The sequence below is a fragment of the Nyctereutes procyonoides genome, unplaced genomic scaffold (assembly GCF_905146905.1).
Source record: "Nyctereutes procyonoides isolate TBG_1078 unplaced genomic scaffold, NYPRO_anot_genome, whole genome shotgun sequence".
Classification (NCBI taxonomy): Eukaryota; Metazoa; Chordata; class Mammalia; order Carnivora; family Canidae; genus Nyctereutes; species Nyctereutes procyonoides.
Genome location: NW_026575118.1, coordinates 660,067 through 678,878, shown reverse-complemented (window position 1 = coordinate 678,878; position 18,812 = coordinate 660,067). Strand labels below are relative to the sequence as shown.

Here is an 18,812-nt window from a genome sequence, read left to right as displayed (position 1 = left end):
ATGGGACAGGCCTTTGAGCATCGTGCTCAGGGGCACCTGATGAACCAGAAAACTAGCCAGGTTCTAATTAGTGCTGTAAGTGGAAGAGGTTAATTAGGGCTGAAGAACGGAGGACAAAGATGGCATTTACACAACTGTGTCTCACTACAGCCTTTCAGGTCTCCAGATAGTTTTATACCTAAAGTATTACCCCCTTAAGACATGTGTAATTACTTGGATCTCGCCCAAAATATTCACTCAGTAAAAAATGAAAAGTTTGGAATCATTTATAAGATAGATTTACTTTATCAGCAGGTGTCATTTACGGTGATTGTTTCTAGGGATTTCCTTTCTACTTGCTAGATGGTATGCTGCCCAATTCATGAGTCATTGAATAAAGTCAGTGAGATCTCTAAATTAAAACAAACAAACAAACAAACCAGAATGGTTGTTTTTTTGTATCAAGAAAACTTATACCATCATGCTGGTATTCTATTCAAACTAATTCTGTTCATTAGATGTAGATTTTGTGGAGTTAGTTGAATGGGACATTCAGATGAGTGATACGAAGTCAGAAGTGTTCTTCCAGCTATTAACTTTTGTAATGAAGATGATGCCTCTTTGGCAAAGTATCCTAGGGTAGTACTTGTTTAGGTCGTTTCCAGATCCCAGAAGCACTACACATTATGAAGACAAGAGAACAGTGAGTCCCTGGGAGCTATTTGCTAGTTATATCACTCAGGGAAAGTTGTTGAAGCTCTGAGAGCCTTAACCATAAAGTGGATAAAACACCTACTTAGAGAATTTTTTGAGAATTAAATGATATACTACATGTTCTTGGAGTGTAATAAACAATAAATATTAGGTATTATTTTCTTAAAGATTTTTTTAAAGATTTTATTTATTTATTCATGACAGAGAGAGAGAGAGAGAGAGAGAGAGAGAGAGAGAGAGAGAGAGACGCAGAGACACAGGCAGAGGGAGAGGGAGAGAAGTAGGCTCCATGCAGGGAGCCTGACATGGGACTCAATCCTGGGTTGAGGTCCAGGATCACACCCTGGGCCGAAGGTGGCGCCAAACCGCTGGGCCACTGGGGCTGCCCTTCTTAAAGATTTTTTTTAATTTAAGATAGTCCTTATAAATTGTCTTCCTTTGTTGCTTTAGTGTCATGTTGGTGATTATAGATTAATATTATTATTATTTTTTGTCTATGAGAAATGATCGTCAACCCAAGCATGTAGACTGGCAATAATATTATTCTTGGAGACCAAGAATTAAACTTTTGAGGATGCAAAGTGGCCACTCTATCTCCTCTACATCTATCTCACAGCCAATTCATCCTCATCTACTTTTTTTTCCCCCTATACCTGGGAGAATGGGAGTTTTTCTCATGGGATCATGAAAAGAACTTTGGGCCACCCCCACTATTCATAAAAGAGCCAACATTTTTTGAGCTCTTTGTACATATATTATTATCATGAAATCTTTACAACCACACTGTACAGTGAGCATTATCCCCATTTTACAGAGAGGCAACTGAGGCTTCTCAAGTTAAACTTGCCCCACAAACCTCAGTTAAGTGTTAGAGCTAGAATTCAAAGCTGGGTCTATCTACCTACAAAGCCCAGGCTTGGGAAGAGGACTGTTGGGTTGTGTAGGCTCAAAAGGAATTGTCTCCAGGATCCAGGCTCACCAGGCCTTGCTCAGGACCTCGTGTGTGGGAAGTGTGGGTTTCTGCTTTCAGAACATTCTCGTTCTCCTCCCCCTACAGGAGAGCCCTGGACTTAGTATATGCTGTATTGGTTTCCTGTGGCTGCCCTAACGAATAACCACAAACGCAGTAGCTTAGAACGATAGGAATGTATTCAGTCATAGTTCTAGAGAACAAAATCGAGGTATTGACAGGACCACACCTCCTTTCAAGGCTCTCAGGCAGGTTCCATTCCTTGCCTCTTCCAGCTTCTGGTGGCTGTTGGCATCCCTTGGCCTGTCGTGGAGTACTCCAATCTCTGCCTTCGTCTTCATATGTCCTTCACCTCTGTCCATCAGATCTTTCCTGTGTTTCATAAGGAAGCTTGTCAGTGGATTTAGGGTCTACACAGATAATCCACGATGTTCTCTTCATCCCAGGATCCTTAACTTAATCACATCTGTGAAGACCCTTTTTCAAAATCAGGTAACATTCACAGGTTCTAAAAATTAGGACATGGCCATACCTCTTAGGGCCCACCAGTTCAACTCATTATATGTGCTCCTGGATACTTTACCAGGAACCAGGCCATTTCTGTTCTTTAGTTCCCACTGTGAGCAGACATGATATCCAGCAAAGGTTACTTTTCTGGCAGAGTGGCTAATTATTTTTTTTTAAGATTTTATTTATTTCTTCATGAGAAACACACACACACACACACACACACACACACACACACACACACACACAGAGGCAGAGACCCAGGCAGAGGGATAAGCAGGCTCCATGCAGGGAGTCTGATGTGGGACTCAATCCCGGGACTCCGGGATTCCGGGATCACGCCCTGAGCCAGGCAAAGGCTCAACTGCTGAGCCACCCAGGCGTCCCTGAGTGGCTAATTATTATTTATTTTTTTGAGTGGCTAATTATTAACAAGGTTTCACAACTTGGAGTTTTAAAGACGTTTCCATGCTTTTACTGTTAATGACATATTTTCAGTACAGCTAAAAGCCCCTAAGGTAGTCATAGCCTCTCTCACGAGGTTTTGTTCTCTTTCAGATTGCTGACCTGCAGCTCCATAAACTGGATGAACTGGACTGTCTGATTCAGGGCCTGCTTTATGTTGACTCCGTCGGCTTCAACGGCAAGCCGGAATGTTACTATTTTGAAAATCCCACAAATCCTGAATTGTGTCAAAAAAAGCCTTACTGCCTTGATAACCCATACCCTATGTTGCTGGTGAACATGGGCTCAGGTGTCAGCATTCTAGCAGTATACTCCAAGGACAACTATAAAAGAGTTACAGGGACCAGGTAAACATGGTTTCTGCTAGGAGAACCTTTCTGTACTTAAACCCAGGCCTCTATCTTGAAGACCAGTTTATAAAAAGATTATTTGTGTTGAACACACTTTTAAAAGAAAGAGCTTAAAAAGGACTTATTGCATATGTTAACATAGCAAGAGGATAATTTATGTGAAGGTTCATAAAACATAATCCTTAGCCTGCTGAAAACTGGTCAGGTTGAGGGAAGAAGGCCACACCCACCAAACCCAAAAAGCAGTATGTGTTAAGTGCCAGATGAATGGCAGGGACCGTAAGAAAGTAGGATCCAGAAGAAAGGATGCCTCGGATGGTCAGAGAGGGCTTCAGAAGAAGCCTTCTTTTAGAATTTCCTTGGTGCCTAGCACAGGATGAATTGCTTGAAATCATCTGTCATTTCAACCAGTAAACCAAACTGGGTTTACCACAAAAAAAAAGGTTTTTTACCCTCAGTTAAATGTTCCATCTGAAAACTGGAATAGTTGGCATGCCTCTTAAGGAATTTCGGAGTGCCACAGACAGGTGGCAAGAGGGGCAGAGTACCTGGTTGTTAGCGCATGCACGCCCTAAGGGCAGAGGCGCTCAGCTTCCTGTTAGTAGCGATCGAACATGGGAAGAGGATCCAGGGTCAGAAATTTTTGAGACGTCCTAGTGTAAATGTAATTTTTAAAAGTTTTTCTTACTTACAAGTGAAGGATATGGTATGAAGTGTTTCTCCCACTTACGAGACCACAGAACCCGTTTTTAGAGGAGTGACTTAAGGAACTAGTGCCATGTGGAATGTGCTTTGGGACGTGATGTTGAAACCATTCATTTTTTTTTCCTTTTTTTTTTTTAAGATTTTATTTATTCATGAGAGACACACAGAGAGAGGCAGAGACATAGGCAGAGGGAGATGCAGGCTCCCAGAGGGGAGCCTGCTGTGGAACTCTGTCCCAGGACCCCAGGATCACGCCCCAATCCAAAGGCAGATGCTCAACTGCTGAGCCACCCAGGCGTCCCAGAAACCACTGGTTTTTGTTTTGTTTTGTTTTGTTTTTTTAAACCACTGGTTTTTAAAGATGAAGATATCATGTAACTCCTCCTCTAGGCCTCCACGTCCTTGTTTGTACCACAAAGGGGGTCATTTCTTAGATAGTGTCTGTGGACATTTCCAGCCCTGAAAGTCTGCTGCACTCCTCCCTCATCCATTAGGAGAAGCAGCACAGTTTTGCTACTGTATATCCATGACCTGTAATGGGTCTGCCTCAGTGACTCACCACCCGGGAAGGGAAGATTTAGCCTCCCTGCCCGCCCCCCCCCCCCCGCCCCGGGGGGAATTTTGGCAATGCCTGGACACATTTTTTGGCTGTCCCTATTGGAGGTGGGTGCTGCTGGCATTTAGTAGCTAGAGGTCAGGGGTACTGCTAAATATCTGCAATGCACAGATAACAACAAAAAACAAAAAAAAAGTATTGAGCCTCAGATGTCAATATAGTACTTCTATTGAGAAACCCTGGTGCGCAAGTGCACGTACACACACCCTCACTAAATCCTGCTTATGTTCAGAATATAGGATTTTTTTTTTAAGATTTTATTTATTTATTCATGAGAGACAGAGAGAGAGAGGGGCAGAGGCACAGCGGAGGGAGAAGCAGGCTCCATGCAGGAAGCCCAATGTGGGACTTGATCCAGGGTCCCCAGGATCACACCCTGGACCAAAGGCAGGCACTAAACTGCTGAGCCACCCAGGGATCCCCAGAATATAGGATGTTAATTACCCTTAGGTATACCTTTTCTCGCTGAGCATACAGAACTAAGCTTTCTTGCAAACAGAAAAATCACAACTGTCCCAGGGCTTCACAGGGACTGTCAGGAGCATCAAAGATAAATGAATATTTCAACCAAGCTAGTTTTACCTTAGATGGCGATCTCATTAGAGTACAATTTTGAAGTAACTCCAGACTTTATCCCAGAAGGAGTCATTGAATTGATAGAGCTAGTCCCAAGGTAACAACAAGCTAAACACTATCCTCAATGAGAGGTATTTATCATTTCATTGATTAACACTTAGCGAAATCATGAATCACATCACATTTTGTATTTTCTCAAACTTGGAAGTTCCATGAAACTGGATCATCTTTAACAGCAGCTAATGAACTCACTGTGGTGTTTGGCTTCTATTACATGTGTAATCACGCTCATAAATTCCAGCTATTTGGTAAATGCCCATTAATGATCAATGTTTTGCAATCCTCAACAAATCCTGTCTGGATGTCTAAGTTACCCTGCAAGTGCTTTTCAACTAGTAATTTTGGCTATTATAGCACTAGTAATTTTGGCTATTATAGCACTAGTAAGTGCTATAGCAGACTGAAGGTAAATAGAAAGCTCTTTCTGGAGCTGCCACAGGCAGGGGAAGGGAAGGAAACATCCACTCTGTGGGCTGCAGCTTCTCCCTGTCCAACCAGAGTTGTTCTGCCAAAGGCTTCTTTTGATCTAAGTTACAAAACCACTAATACAAACCATTACGGTGAACAGCGAACATCAGTGTGTGGAACACACTTTGGGAATCACTGATCCGAGCAAATAGCTTCAGCTTTACGTTTATTACTGCTATTGTGAGCTGACAGGTGTAACTCCAGGGTTTTTGTTATTATATTATGCCCTATTCTCTCCTTGAACATTTTTATTTCTAGGAAGCCACGTCATTCCAGAAGATCAGTTTTCTTTTAGACATCTGGTTTTAAATGGTTTGTTTCGTGTTATGTGTGATTTTATTGCATTTTAGATTAAGGAGCAACACTTTTTTTCTATTGACAGTACTCTAATTTTATTGTAGCAGCCAGAGAAAAAAGAGGACTTTACAGCCAACACTGTTGCAATGTGCAGATTATTAAAAGAGGAATGTAAAGAATTTTGAAACTTTGGTGAAAGAAGTAGTACAGCTCGTCTCATTGTTTTGGAATCTATTTTAAGAGCACAAGCACTCAGTAATTGAAGGTTTCTTCTACTTTTCCCTAAAATCCCTCACTACAAGGTTGTTGGGTCTTTCAAAAAATAATGATGCTATTCAACAGCTGTCTCTAAGCCATATGCTTTTGTCTCCGATATGCTGAGGGTCTTACTGTGTCTGCTGAAACAAACAGATGTATCTGATTATGAGTGAGAGAACCACATTGGTTTAACAACGGTTAGCAGGTTGAGGATATGAATAAAGTGCTCTTTTGCGATTGTGCATTCTTTCCTCCTATCTGCAGTGTGCCAGCTGTGCAAATGCATGCTTGCTTTCCCCACGCAGCTCCCATGCTTTGTCTGGAGTCATCGGTCATCTTCCAGTCACACAAAGCACTTGTCCGTCCTCACTCATACCAACACATCAGCTGATGAATTGCCTTCTTTCTAAGTCAGCCAATGTCTTCCGCTGCCTATGTTTGGAGGAGATTGTTGAATGCCTTGATTAATATGAATATCTGATGTTCAAAGAGATGTTATTAGTGTAGATGAAAGCAGCTAGAGGTGTGAGAGAAGCCTTGAAAATCTACAGAGACAAACCCAGATGGCACACAAACCAAAAATTGTTCCTATTAAAATACATGAGCTCTGTAGGGCAGGCCGAAACTGATAATATGACACATGCTGTTACATGTAAGTGATGATAAGCTTTAGTAGAGGAAATCAAATTCTCTACTGTGACTGAGTTGTCAAGGTGGTGACGTCTGTGGAGCTCTTGATCTGGTACCACACCTCCGGGTTGGGTAGCTGCTACCGGTGGTGCTTAGCTACCGAATTTTCCAGGAGGGGCTATCATTTCAGTCAAGTATTTTTGTAACAATCACTACTTAAGAAATGTTACATACAGTTTCACTTTAGATATAATTTGAAGAACCGTGTGCCTGTCTACAGTCTGGCACCTTCTTGTTAACAGTTATTGACAGTAAATATAATTTCCCCTAAAGATTCTTTCTTCAAATTTAAATTTAAAATAACTTTAATCTCAACTTGAATTTCCTCTTAGAACTGAAAGCCAGTACCCCAACACGCATGGGATTCCCGGTCCAACACGCATGTTCTCAGCTCTTGGAGCTTGAGAACAAACTAATGTGTGCATTGGCTCTTCATTTGCTCTCCTGCCTCTGCTCCGGGTAAACAGAGCGAAGGCCACGCCAGTGCTCCCTTTCCTGTCAGGAGGTCACTCGGGATAGCTCTACTCTCAGTCTCCTTTTTGCTCTGTCACATAACCGTGGTATTAATACACAAATTCATTCCCAACTACCATAATTAGTTTCTAATTTTGTCTGAAAGATGATTTTAGAGGAATTTTCCCCAAAATGACTGAAAGCTTTTAAAACATAGTTGAGCCTTGGAACTTTTTTATGACCTTTGTTAATACTTTTGATCATTGGGTAGTTGGTAAAATATTAACCCTCTTTCCCATAATCTACCAGAAGAAAGCCCATATGTGAGCAATCAGTGGCTTCCTTTTAGAAATTTTTTGAGATAATGTCTGCTAGAGAATCGAGGTTGAGGTAAAAGATCCGGCTCCTGGGCTGGCTGCTCCTAACAGCCCTAGGGTCAGTCTGGCTCTGCACTTCTGAACTTCACATACACATGATTTCTTTTCCCAAGTATTTGTATTCAGCTACATTCTTTTGTTGTTGTTTTTTTCATAGCAGCCATTTTTCTGGTTATTTGCTGCTTTCAGACCCCCCCCCCCCCAATTAAGAGAGATCCCGATTTGGCCCCATTTTATAGGTGAGAAGGTTGAATGAGGTACTTAGGTTAGCAGCTAGCTGAAGGTCTCACAACGGAAATCAGTGAGAGTCTTTCTCTGGTTTTGTTCTTAAATTCAGGGACAAGTTTTCCTTGATGTTTCTTTTTAGCCTCTGCCCTTTTTAAAAATCTAATCTACCCTAAGATTATTGCACCCTACACTTTAATTCAAGTGCCCTTTTGTTTTTCTTCCCTCTTTTTATTAACCCATATTAGTGATCTTGATGTAGTTGGGGACTTGGATGGGCATATAATAAAGTAAAATTTAAAAATAAACCTTATTGTTCCTTCAGTCTTGGAGGTGGAACATTCCTAGGCCTATGTTGCTTGCTGACTGGTTGTGAGACCTTTGAAGAAGCTCTGGAAATGGCAGCTAAAGGCGACAGCACCAATGTTGATAAGCTGGTGAAGGACATTTACGGAGGAGACTATGAACGATTTGGCCTTCAAGGATCCGCTGTAGCATCAAGGTAGAGACGAAGTAGCTAGGAGCAGTAGTGTGTAAACAAGGCAACCTCTCCACCCTGGCCATTCATTTAGTACTTTTAAGATGTCAACCCACCAGCCTGGTGCAAGTATCTCTGGTTACTGGAGCTCAGACTTGATCTCCCACCCTTTATGAAGCACTGAGATGTTTAGCCTTTGATGCTTGTGCTTAAAATAGGGCAACTTTGAAAGAAGGTTCTGGAAAACTGCAGCAGTTTCCCCTGTTCCATTCTTGTCAATATATCTAGAGAGCATTAAAAAGTTTTCTTTCCCATTAATAGCCATACTACGTTGACCCTACTTTAAAAAAGGGGGCAGCCAACCATTCATACTGTAATCCTGTCTGCTTGTAAACCATAGTAGCCAAATCAGGTCATTTAAGTTTGAACAGAGTTATTCATAAAGCTTTCCACAGTACTTTGGTGGAAGCTTGGGGCCTGCCTGAGGATGATTTTGAACATTCTCACTAATATTTCCAACATAGCTTTGGCAACATGATGAGTAAGGAAAAGCGAGATTCCATCAGCAAGGAAGACCTCGCCCGAGCCACACTGGTCACCATCACCAACAACATTGGCTCCATTGCACGGATGTGTGCGTTGAATGAGGTAAGGCCTTAACCCAGAGGAAGCCTCGTGTCATTCATGCACATCGTCTCTAACAGTGCAAAACTGTTGACCCTTACAAAAGTATAGATCCTTTGGGAAGCCTGCCCTTTGTCCTAGTCACACACATCTTGTAGACCATGAGGGTTGTGTTTTGGGGAATGGAGAGGAATATGCATCTTATTTTTAAGTAGGCACTGGATAACAAATGATACACCATCCAACCATGGAGACCAGGTAAAAGCACAACTGATGCCATAGCCTCTCTGACCATGATTATTAACCACCCACCTACTGAAGTGTGAGGAAAAGCTTTGCACGTCCTTGCAAATAATTGCAGGTAAAACGTTCTACTTGCAGTATTTGATATTCTCTCTGCTTTCAGCTTCTTTACAGTGTTGCCTTGTGGCATGGAGTTCAAGCAGCATTGTACAGGGCTATCAAAGCATAGAGAGCTTGCTGCAGCTGAGGCCAACCAGAGCCCCAGGCACAAGAGTGGGGTGGAGCTGGTAACAAAGCTTTGGGAACATGTTTTGAAACTGCAAAATTCCGTTGGGAAACTAGAACCCTTTTCCGTAATACAAGACATGTAAAGTACAATAGCTTTCACTGAGTTGTGTTAGACAAGAAAGAGGTTGGGACATGCAACAGGTAATAGAAGTGTTAAAGAATCATAGTTGCATCGGTAATAGAGCTTTTAAAAATATGATTTTAATAGAAATACACATAGAAGATCATCAAATCCTGGGTGTACAGCTTGGATTTTCACACACACACACACACACACACACACACACACACACACCTGTATAGGCACCACTCAGATCAAGAAATAGAGTATTACAGGTACTGCAGAAACTGCCTCCTGTCCCCTCCTAGTTGAGCCTGGGGTTTTAAACAGGGCAGGAGGCAATCTTGATGATGGGCAGTACCAGCCCTGTCTTTGAGCCCTGGGGTTACAGAGAAACATACTCCTTTACATTGAGTAGAAGGTGTCACCAGTCTATGGCTCGGGGTCACTTTTTTCCAGCCTTGTCTGAAATGGAGTTCAGATACAAGGCTGAAATGCAAAGAAAGACTGTATCTCAGACACGTGCCTTTCAAAGTCCACTTCGGTCACGGGACTCATTTTAACAGAGGGCTTATTTATTTATTTATTTTTACATTAACCTTTAAAGGGAGTTTTTCCAAGTAGCCAAACAAGGCCTGACTGGTATGTGTGTCTTGGGCTGTCCTCCTGCACTCTCAAAGGTCAGTTAGATGTGACATCCCTGCCCCACCCTTTCCCCTGCTTTCCACAGACCTTGAGCGAGCCCGCAGGTCTTTTTACAATGATCACATTCACTCTAGGGGAAGGGCAACAGATTTTGTCACTTTTCATTTTGCTTTCAATACCGTTTTTGCTGGAGGATAGCAAAAGTGGCAGTTTGAAAGTAAGGCCAGTGAGAGGAATCAGCGATCGCATTGGGCGAGGCTCCCAGTGGGCACAGCAGGAGGTGGCAGTGGTGTTTCTGGGGATCAAGCATCAGCTGGTGCTGCCCGCACCACCCTCACTGAGTGGAGAGTCCTTGAATTCAGCTATTTCATACAGGGGCACCACATGCACTGACTCTAAGATTAGATAGATGGATAGATAGATAGATAGATAGATAGATAGATAGATACTTAAATTGTGATTATTGGAACCCTGTAAAATGCTTCTTCATCAACATTGAACTTTTTATTCACATTTTTGAGTAGAAAATACAAACACAGAGTTACAAAGACAACAGAAGGGTGTCCAGGGAGGTGGGCAACCGTTTGTGCCTTTCCCACAATGTTAGCCTGACTTGAAGTAGCCGTTGTTTTTCACTTTGGGGGTCTTACTCTCTATTGTCTGCGCTACAGCAGAAACCTATCCTTCCAAGGGCAGCAAACTCTGTATCACATTGTTGCTTAAATAAAACACCAATTTTACATCTCATGCAATTCACCCTCTACATACTATTTTATGTCTTGCTTTGGTTGTATATCATCCTTTTATTATGAAAATTGGTAAACATACATACAGGAGCAGGATACTATGAAGAACCTCCTAATAGCCTTTAACTGGACTCAACATTTTTTTTTTTTAAAGTTCTGTGGTTTCCTCTAGTCTTTTTTTCTTTGCACAGTCGTATCTTTGACCCACCTGGAATTTATTTGACATAAAGAATGTCCATCAGCTTTTATTGCCATTCTATTCCTTCTGGCTCATTACCAGAGTAATGCAGGAGTGGGGTTCTGAGCAAGCCCTACATTGGACTCCCTTGTTTTAGGGGAAAAGATGGAACTCCAAAATTTAGATAAATCCTTCTCTAATCTGAGTTACTTACTCTTGACTGTTTCTTGTTACATCTCAGTCTAGGCACTTATTAAAACCACCTCCTGCCCCTCCACCCATGGAAAATATTCACAGTAGTTAATGGACTCATCGACTTAACATTGTCAAAACTTGAGATAATTGAGAGGCCATGTTCCTAGACCCCGATGAGTCTGGATCAACTGGACAGAAAAGGATGCCAGCTTCTAGGAAGTTCTTCCCTTTGACATAAGTGGCCCTAGCAACAGGCTCTGTGAGTGGGTGGGTGGAGCAGCCCCTGCATGGCAGACAGGCTGAGCTCAGTGTTTAGTGTGTGTGCAGAATGCAAATCCATGTCAACAAAAATATAAACAAAGTTTCTGTTACATTTCAACCCACACACATGTTGACCAAACATACCCTAAGGATAGAGACTGGGAACCATTTATTTTTGTATTCCTGCTTTTTGGCATAGAGCAAACTGAGCAAGCTTGTTAGATGAAAAACCCATACCATGGCCATTTCATTTATGAGTTGCTTATAATAATTTATAGTTGGAAGTTTGGGGTAATTGAAAGAATGCAAAGGCAAATTTAGCTGAACTTGAACTCAAGTTACAATTTTATATATGTGTGTTTGTAGCTGAATTTCATATCAGACCTAAGTCAGTCTGACATAATACCTGCAAATAAGGCCAACATAAGTCTCTGCCTGGTCCAACCAGAATCTCACCCTCTTGTTCTTGTGGTATGCGCTATGAAGTTTATTTGGCTTCATTTTGGAAATGCTGAAACAATTTCAATTAAAAAACAAGTTGACTCTGCAAGGTCCTGGGAGTACAGTTATACCATTATTTAATTGTTCTTTAATTTTTTTCCAGAATATTGACAGAGTTGTGTTTGTTGGGAATTTTCTCAGAATCAATATGGTCTCCATGAAGCTGCTAGCATATGCAATGGATTTTTGGTCCAAAGGACAGCTAAAAGCTCTGTTTTTGGAACATGAGGTAGGTCAAGTCTGCATGGAATTAGTTGCCCTGCATGGAGTGTATTTGGCGTCACCTAACTTTTGAGTGAGTCTTTCAGTTTTAAAATTGGTCAAGTAGAAAGAGTTGGCATTTAAACTTTCCATTTATACAAAGGATAAAGAAGAACTATATAAAATTGAAGCTTGCTTCTCCAACAATCAGGACCAGCAGCTGGTTAGTTTAAAAAAAAAAAAAAAATCAAGGCAGGCTGGGTGGCTCAGCGGTTTAGCGCCGCCTTTGGCCCAGGGCGTGATCCTGGAGACCCGGAATCGAGTCCCACATCAGACTTCCTTCATGGAGCCTGCTTCTCTCTCTGTGTCTCTGTGCCTCTTTCTCTCTCTCTCTCTCTCTCATGAATAAATAAATAAAATCTTTTTTAAAAATCAGCTAAAATGAGTAATCATTTAAAAATATCTCACCAATTACTTTGATGTAGCACCAAAGGCTATTTTTGACCATGGGTTCTGCTGATTGGAATTCACTGTTATCCTTTTTTTCATGATCCACAAGTATTATATGCCTTCTTTGATTTGTGATTTATTTCTTGAAAATGGATCAAGAGATTAAAGATACCTATGAAGCACGTTGGTGGCATAATCCTTCTAGATTTTTCTCTCAACCTTTCATGTGCAGTATCCACCCAAGTAGAGAGTAATGGTTTGTGACCATCTTCTCCAACCTTTTTCAAGAACTTAACTGGATTTTCAAAGAAGTGACCAATTTATTTTGTACTCTTTTTATTGGTTTAGGTGATATATAATTAACTTAGATTATAACATCAACAATAAAACTGTCATAAACAAATCTGAGGATAAACACAGTTGACTCTTGGCAAGCAGACAACTCCACTGGTGAGAACAGAAGTGCTGGGCCTGCTCAGGGTAGCCTGGTGGCCCAGAGAAGGTGGTGTCCCTAGGCATTAGCAGCCTGTCTGCAAAGGGTATGGAGAACATTAGTTAATTGAGAGAGTCCCTTCTATCGAGTTTCTACAATCCTATAAATCAGGTTTCTAAGAGTGGAGGACCTTCCCCTCTTTTCCCTACCTCTTCTGCCACCTTCTTTAAAATCAGTACTATAGGGGTGCCTGAGTGGCTCAGCTGGTTGGGCATCTGCCTTTGGCTTGGATCATGATCCTAGAGTCCTGGGATCAAGCCCAATATCAGGCTCCCTACTCCGCAGGGAACATGCATCTCTCTCTCCTTTGGCCTCTCCCCCTGCTTGTGCTGGCTTTCTCTATCAAATAAATAAATAAATAAAATAAATAAATAAATAAATTTTAAAAAATAAAATCAGTACTGTAGAGAGCAACTATTTATTTATCATGGGGGTACCTAATCCCTGATGTGGATTGTAGCAGAATAAACTTTGAGAGAATTAATATCACAGACTTGTAATGAATAACTACTGTGGCATTTTCTTATCTTCAAATTATTTATCTGAAAAGCTGCTGATGCATTTCTAAGTTATTTAGAGTTTTCTAAGCCCATATTTTGTTTTCTTAAAGCAGATAAAACAATAGGAACTCAAATGCTAAATAGTTAAGGCCCAGTGATAAAAAGCCTGTTGTTTTTTGTTTGTTTGTTTGTTTGTTTTTAAGTAGGCTTAAAGCATGGAGTGATAGAACTTTTGGGGGGTTGAGGGACTTGAGTCCCTGATTTTTCACTTTCTCTCCCCAGCCAGAGCCCCTCCATTTTTATCTGCTTATTTATCGTTTCCACGTAAGATTTTGTTTGAAGAGGGGAAAAGCACCTAAGCTATAAAAAAGCAATTAAAATGAAAAAGAAAACTGCTTTTCCAGTTCAACTAGAATTGCCATATTTAGTGATTAAAAATACAGGACATGGTTATTTTATCTGGCATTTATCTATATTTTATCTGGCAACCCTAAGTCCAGATTCTCTTCAACTAAAGCAAAAAACAAACCCTAGAAGCCATCAGGAATTAAAAGCCATCTACACGGTCACATGGATAGTTAGTTAGCAGTAAAGTAGGGAGTGAGATCCAACATTTTGGGGAAACTCACTTCTGCAGGTGAAAGCTTAGTTACCTGAATTTATTTGTACAATCCTAAGGCCCCTTGGACTGTGGCTTGGCTTTGCTATGCACGTATCATAACTCGGTCTTCATTGCCAATGAAAGTGAGTGTTTTTATAGCCCCTTGTAAATATCTCTCAGAAAAGGTTCTGCATTCCTAGATTCCCTCTGGCTTAAGCAGGTCTTCCTGGGGGATATTGTGGAGAGAAAATTGTGGGAGGCACACGTGTGGCGGTTTTCCTGTCCTGCCACAGGAGTCCTCACTCACTGGTCTCATTCATTCAACGAACAGGATTGAGAAGTCGTCAGCCAAGCTGTTAAGACACAGCCTCTTAACTGACTAGGAGTCTTTAGACAATGACTTTACCTCTCCATCTGTTTTAGCCACTGTAACATGGGGGGATAATAATATTTGCCTCATAAATTTTTTATGAAGATGAAATGAATGAATTAATGTAAAGTGTTCAGAAACAATTTCTAGCATATAATGAAACCTCAATAAATGTTAGCTGGTAGCAGCAGAAGCAGAGGTCCTACATGGAGTGCCTGTCCTGGCACGCTGCCACCCATTTGTGTGGGTGACTGTCGAATCAGGCAACAGGAGTGGAGTCTCAGACCTTTTGGAAACCAAGTTCCCTAAACATTTTTATTTTTCAGTTCCTTTCACTTTCACAAAAACAGGCTTTTATTTTATAGATGAGCAAAGGGAAGCTCTGGCTGATTTAGATGCCTTTCCAAGATCTGCAGAGGGAAGCTTAGAGATAAATACCTGGGAGACATACAGATTTGAGGTTGAGCCCTGACATAAGAGTATGACCCTGAAAGGGAAATTTCCTTCATTACCTTCTATTTCTCATCAGTGAAATGGGGGTCATAGTGTGGATTTTGCCAAAGATCAATCCCAACAATACCAGCACTCGTGTAGTACACACCAAGTGCCAGACATTTTCCTCAGCGCTTTACATACAGCAGTTAATTTAGTTCATATAAAAAAAACAGGTGTATCCAATAAATATTATTACTATTATTCTACGGTGCATGGCTGAGTTCAGGTTTTAAGTTTTTCTTATCTATCACATTAGGGGACAGCATTCCTAGCATTGTTAAAAACAGTAGGCCTTTGGCTATTTAGAGATCATCATGCACAAGTTTTCCCCTCGCTTTTCGCAGGGTTATTTCGGAGCCGTTGGAGCACTGCTGGAGCTGTTCAAGATGGCTGATGACCAGTAGTGGTGCCAGGCGGCGGAAGAGCCTTCTGTGGGAACAGGGAACCGAGGACTGCTGTCAGGGGAGGTAGATGCCGCTGTGGGACGGAAGCCAAGCCATTATGGCAGATGAACCTGCTGGATTTGTAAATAATTTAAAATACCTTCTAGCCGATCTTTTACTCTTGGGTTTTGAGCTGATGATTCAAAATGGGGAATACAAGAGTTTTTTCTGTATACTGTATTTTTAAAAAAAAAAAAAAATTTTTGTGCAGCGAGGCCAAACCTATGTATGGATTTTATGCATTAACCTTGAAAAGTTGTATGATGTTTAAGAAGGACCCGAAATGTAAGTGCTGTTTATTTTTCTTCTGGGGTTTACTGATCAGTGTGGTAATTTTAACTTCATTTAGTAATTACTCTAGGAGATTCTACCTTTACTTATATTCTTCATGACGTTTCATGATTTGCTGTTGGTTTCAAATGAAACTACAAATCTGGCGTGTTTTACTGTGAACACGATTTTGTTTGTTTGTTTATATACCTTTTCTCGTCTTTTTTTTTTTTTTCCTGTTGGAATGTCTTATGGAGAAAGAGAGTCCTTCCCCATTTCTGTCCTTAAGTGACTCCCTCCCCTCCCCAATACCTTTCCTTAACCTAATTGTATCAATCAAGGTGCTGACCAACTCAATGCGAAGTGAAGCAGGAGATCAAAAGCTCTCGAAAGTACCCCTGATGAGAAAACTCTGAAAGTGTTGATGAATTTAATGAGTCAGGCAAAAGTTGAAAATGATAGGCAATTTTGTCTTAAACCTTATGCATACGCAATGTTTTGTTGGATTTATTTTATGTTAGGTTATATTAAACTGAAATGTTCTCTAATGACATGTCCTTGATTCATGCCCAGCCTATGAGTGGCAGGAAATCCTTATGCAGGACTCTGGAACTTCCCAGGTAAAGTCTCCCAGTTGATTAACTGTTCCCATTGGGAGATGGGGGAGAAGTCATGGGTTGAGGTGTCAGGTAATAATACCTATTTGTTTTGTACACATATGTACATAGGAGCTTTGTAACAAGGCATCTTAAGTAATAACATTTTTTCATTTGAAATATTTCAGACTGAAAACTGTATTTCAATCCCAGCTTCTAATATTTAAAAAAAAAAATCATGATACTGATCTATCTATACATTTTTTTTTCTTTTTTGAAAGATGTCATTGGAACCAATGGGTAACTTTCAAATGAGAGTCTTGTACAAATATTGAAACGCATGAAGTCTAATGATTTAGAACTGATTAATCTTTCAAATTGAGCATATTGTTGAAAGGGATTTTTGAAGGCAGTGCAGTTCCTCCATGATGAATCTTTCCTTTTCTGCCTCCTGAGCACCATCTTTAATTGCCATTATCTTCAAGTCTTGAAGAACTTGTTAATTGAAGTATTCACTTGTCTGGTTGAAATAAAGCCTGTTTCTGTTGTGATGTTTTTAGTGTATATGTTATTTTCATTTCTTAATCTTCATGTCCATAGTATCTGCTTTTGTGCCATATAATGAATGTGTGTTGTATTTTTGCTACCCTACATTTCATAATTTGAGGCTTTCACATAAGGGTGTCTTCAAATGAAGCCCAAGCTCTATGCAGAGATTCTTAAAATAGCTTTATTGTTGTTATACAACTGACTCATTGCCAAAATACCATTCCTATATTTGCTAATAAGAAAAATTTTTCAAAAGTTGGCCATCACAAGTACTTTTGATCAACTTCCACCTGGCTTAAAAAAATTCAAGCAACTAAGATGTTCTTGAAAAAGATAAATGTAAAAATGTACATATTCTCTACATTAGTGCCTTTTTTGACTGTTCCCTTCTATTCAATCCTACTCTCCTCTATCAGGGAATAGTAGACCTGGGATTATGGTTCTGCAAAAGGAATCAGGACAAGTTAATGTAAATACATAACTTTTTAATTATCTGGAATCACTTGATCTTTCATTGCAGATGTGTAAGACATTGGGTTAGCTGAGGAAATCAATTCTTCCACTATGCAAATTTCAGTAAATGTTGGCTACATATAGCCAGCCTTTTTTTATAATGAGAAACTTGTAGTCTGTGGATTTTTACATTCACTTGAATCATAGGAATTTTCCTTTGGCTCAACATTAAGAAGAAACTTGACAACGTTAAAGAATTTTTATCTTGAATTCAAGATGGTAGATAGTCCAGAGCATGGCTTTTGATTGTGAGACAGCTTCAGTGTGGATCTAGCTCTGCCAATATCTAGCTGTGTGGGCTAGCCACTAACCCTCTCTATAAACTCCAGCTTCCTCATTTATAGAATGGGGCAAACAGTTTTCCCCTCCATATTTAAAGAGCTTAGCACAAAGGCTGACAAATAGTAAATGCTAGCTGTACTGGGAAAAGAAAAATACATCTTAAACTAATGTGTGAAATCAGCGATATCTAATCCTCTAGAATGTGGGGAACCCATTTTAGCACAGAGATACAGATCTCCCATGCCAGTACATGTTCATAGCCCTGTGTCCGCAGTTCCAAAATTCCAAGCTCTTAAAATGTATCTTGATAGTCACGTGACAGAAAAAGCTGACTTGAGCATTATTTATCACACTCTATAGGATTCTTCACATGTTTTGTTGCAGAGCTACTAATGGGTTGAGGTTTCGTTATTGGGTACTGCCCCAGCCCCTACTAGGGGTGGTAAGTAGTGAACAGTCCTGAATTTTGAAAGACATCTGGTCTCAAGAGTTGTAGATAAAGGGATTGTGGAAGAATGGTTGTATTCTTCAGGTTAGGTAGTATATATCGGTTCAGAGTCCCTTTGCTGGGAACTGTTGTTATAGGTAATTTATGCTCGACATCATCTGGTCATACAATGAATAAGAAGTTACCTTGTGCCAGGAAGGAGATAAGGAAACCAAGAGGAATTGGCTATAACCCCTGCTGTTCAGCAAGGGAGACAAGTCTCAAGCCAGTTCATGTTATAAAGTGTCACAGATGTCACTCATTCGTTCACCAATATTTACAGAAGTGAACAAAAGACCCATCCTCAGTGAGCTTACATTCTAGAAGGAAAACAGATAATCACTAAGTAGATATTGCTAGATCAGTATTATAAGGAGAAAATGAGGTAAAGTAAAGAGCTAGAGAGGAGGTAATTATATTTAGAGAGTGGAAGGGAAGAAAATTCTTTGGTAGAGTGGTCAAAGACAAATTCTATGAGAGGAGATGTGTGAGCAGAGTCAGATGAAGTTGGGAACACACCATGTAAATACCTGGGAAAACATTGTTTATTCCTGGCAAATGAGAATGAAGATTTTGAGGAATTGCAAGCATTCAAGTGTGTGTGGAGTAAACAATGGGAAGAGTGGTGGGAA

The 18,812-nt window shown here is 40.5% G+C and overlaps 1 protein-coding gene across 2 annotated transcripts in view; it reads left to right on the top strand.

Annotated features, from left to right (window-relative positions):
• Positions 1–16,900, top strand: part of PANK1 (pantothenate kinase 1) — a 58,487-nt gene extending 41,587 nt beyond the window's left edge. For both annotated transcript variants that reach the window (XM_055334433.1, XM_055334434.1), the window contains exons 3-7: positions 2,729–2,982; positions 8,036–8,212; positions 8,713–8,836; positions 12,034–12,159; positions 15,385–16,900. In XM_055334433.1, coding sequence (XP_055190408.1) covers positions 2,729–2,982; positions 8,036–8,212; positions 8,713–8,836; positions 12,034–12,159; positions 15,385–15,444 — 741 coding nt within the window. In that variant the 3' untranslated portion in view covers positions 15,445–16,900. The remainder of the gene's footprint in view (positions 1–2,728; positions 2,983–8,035; positions 8,213–8,712; positions 8,837–12,033; positions 12,160–15,384) is intronic.
• Positions 16,901–18,812: the final 1,912 nt, after the last annotated feature.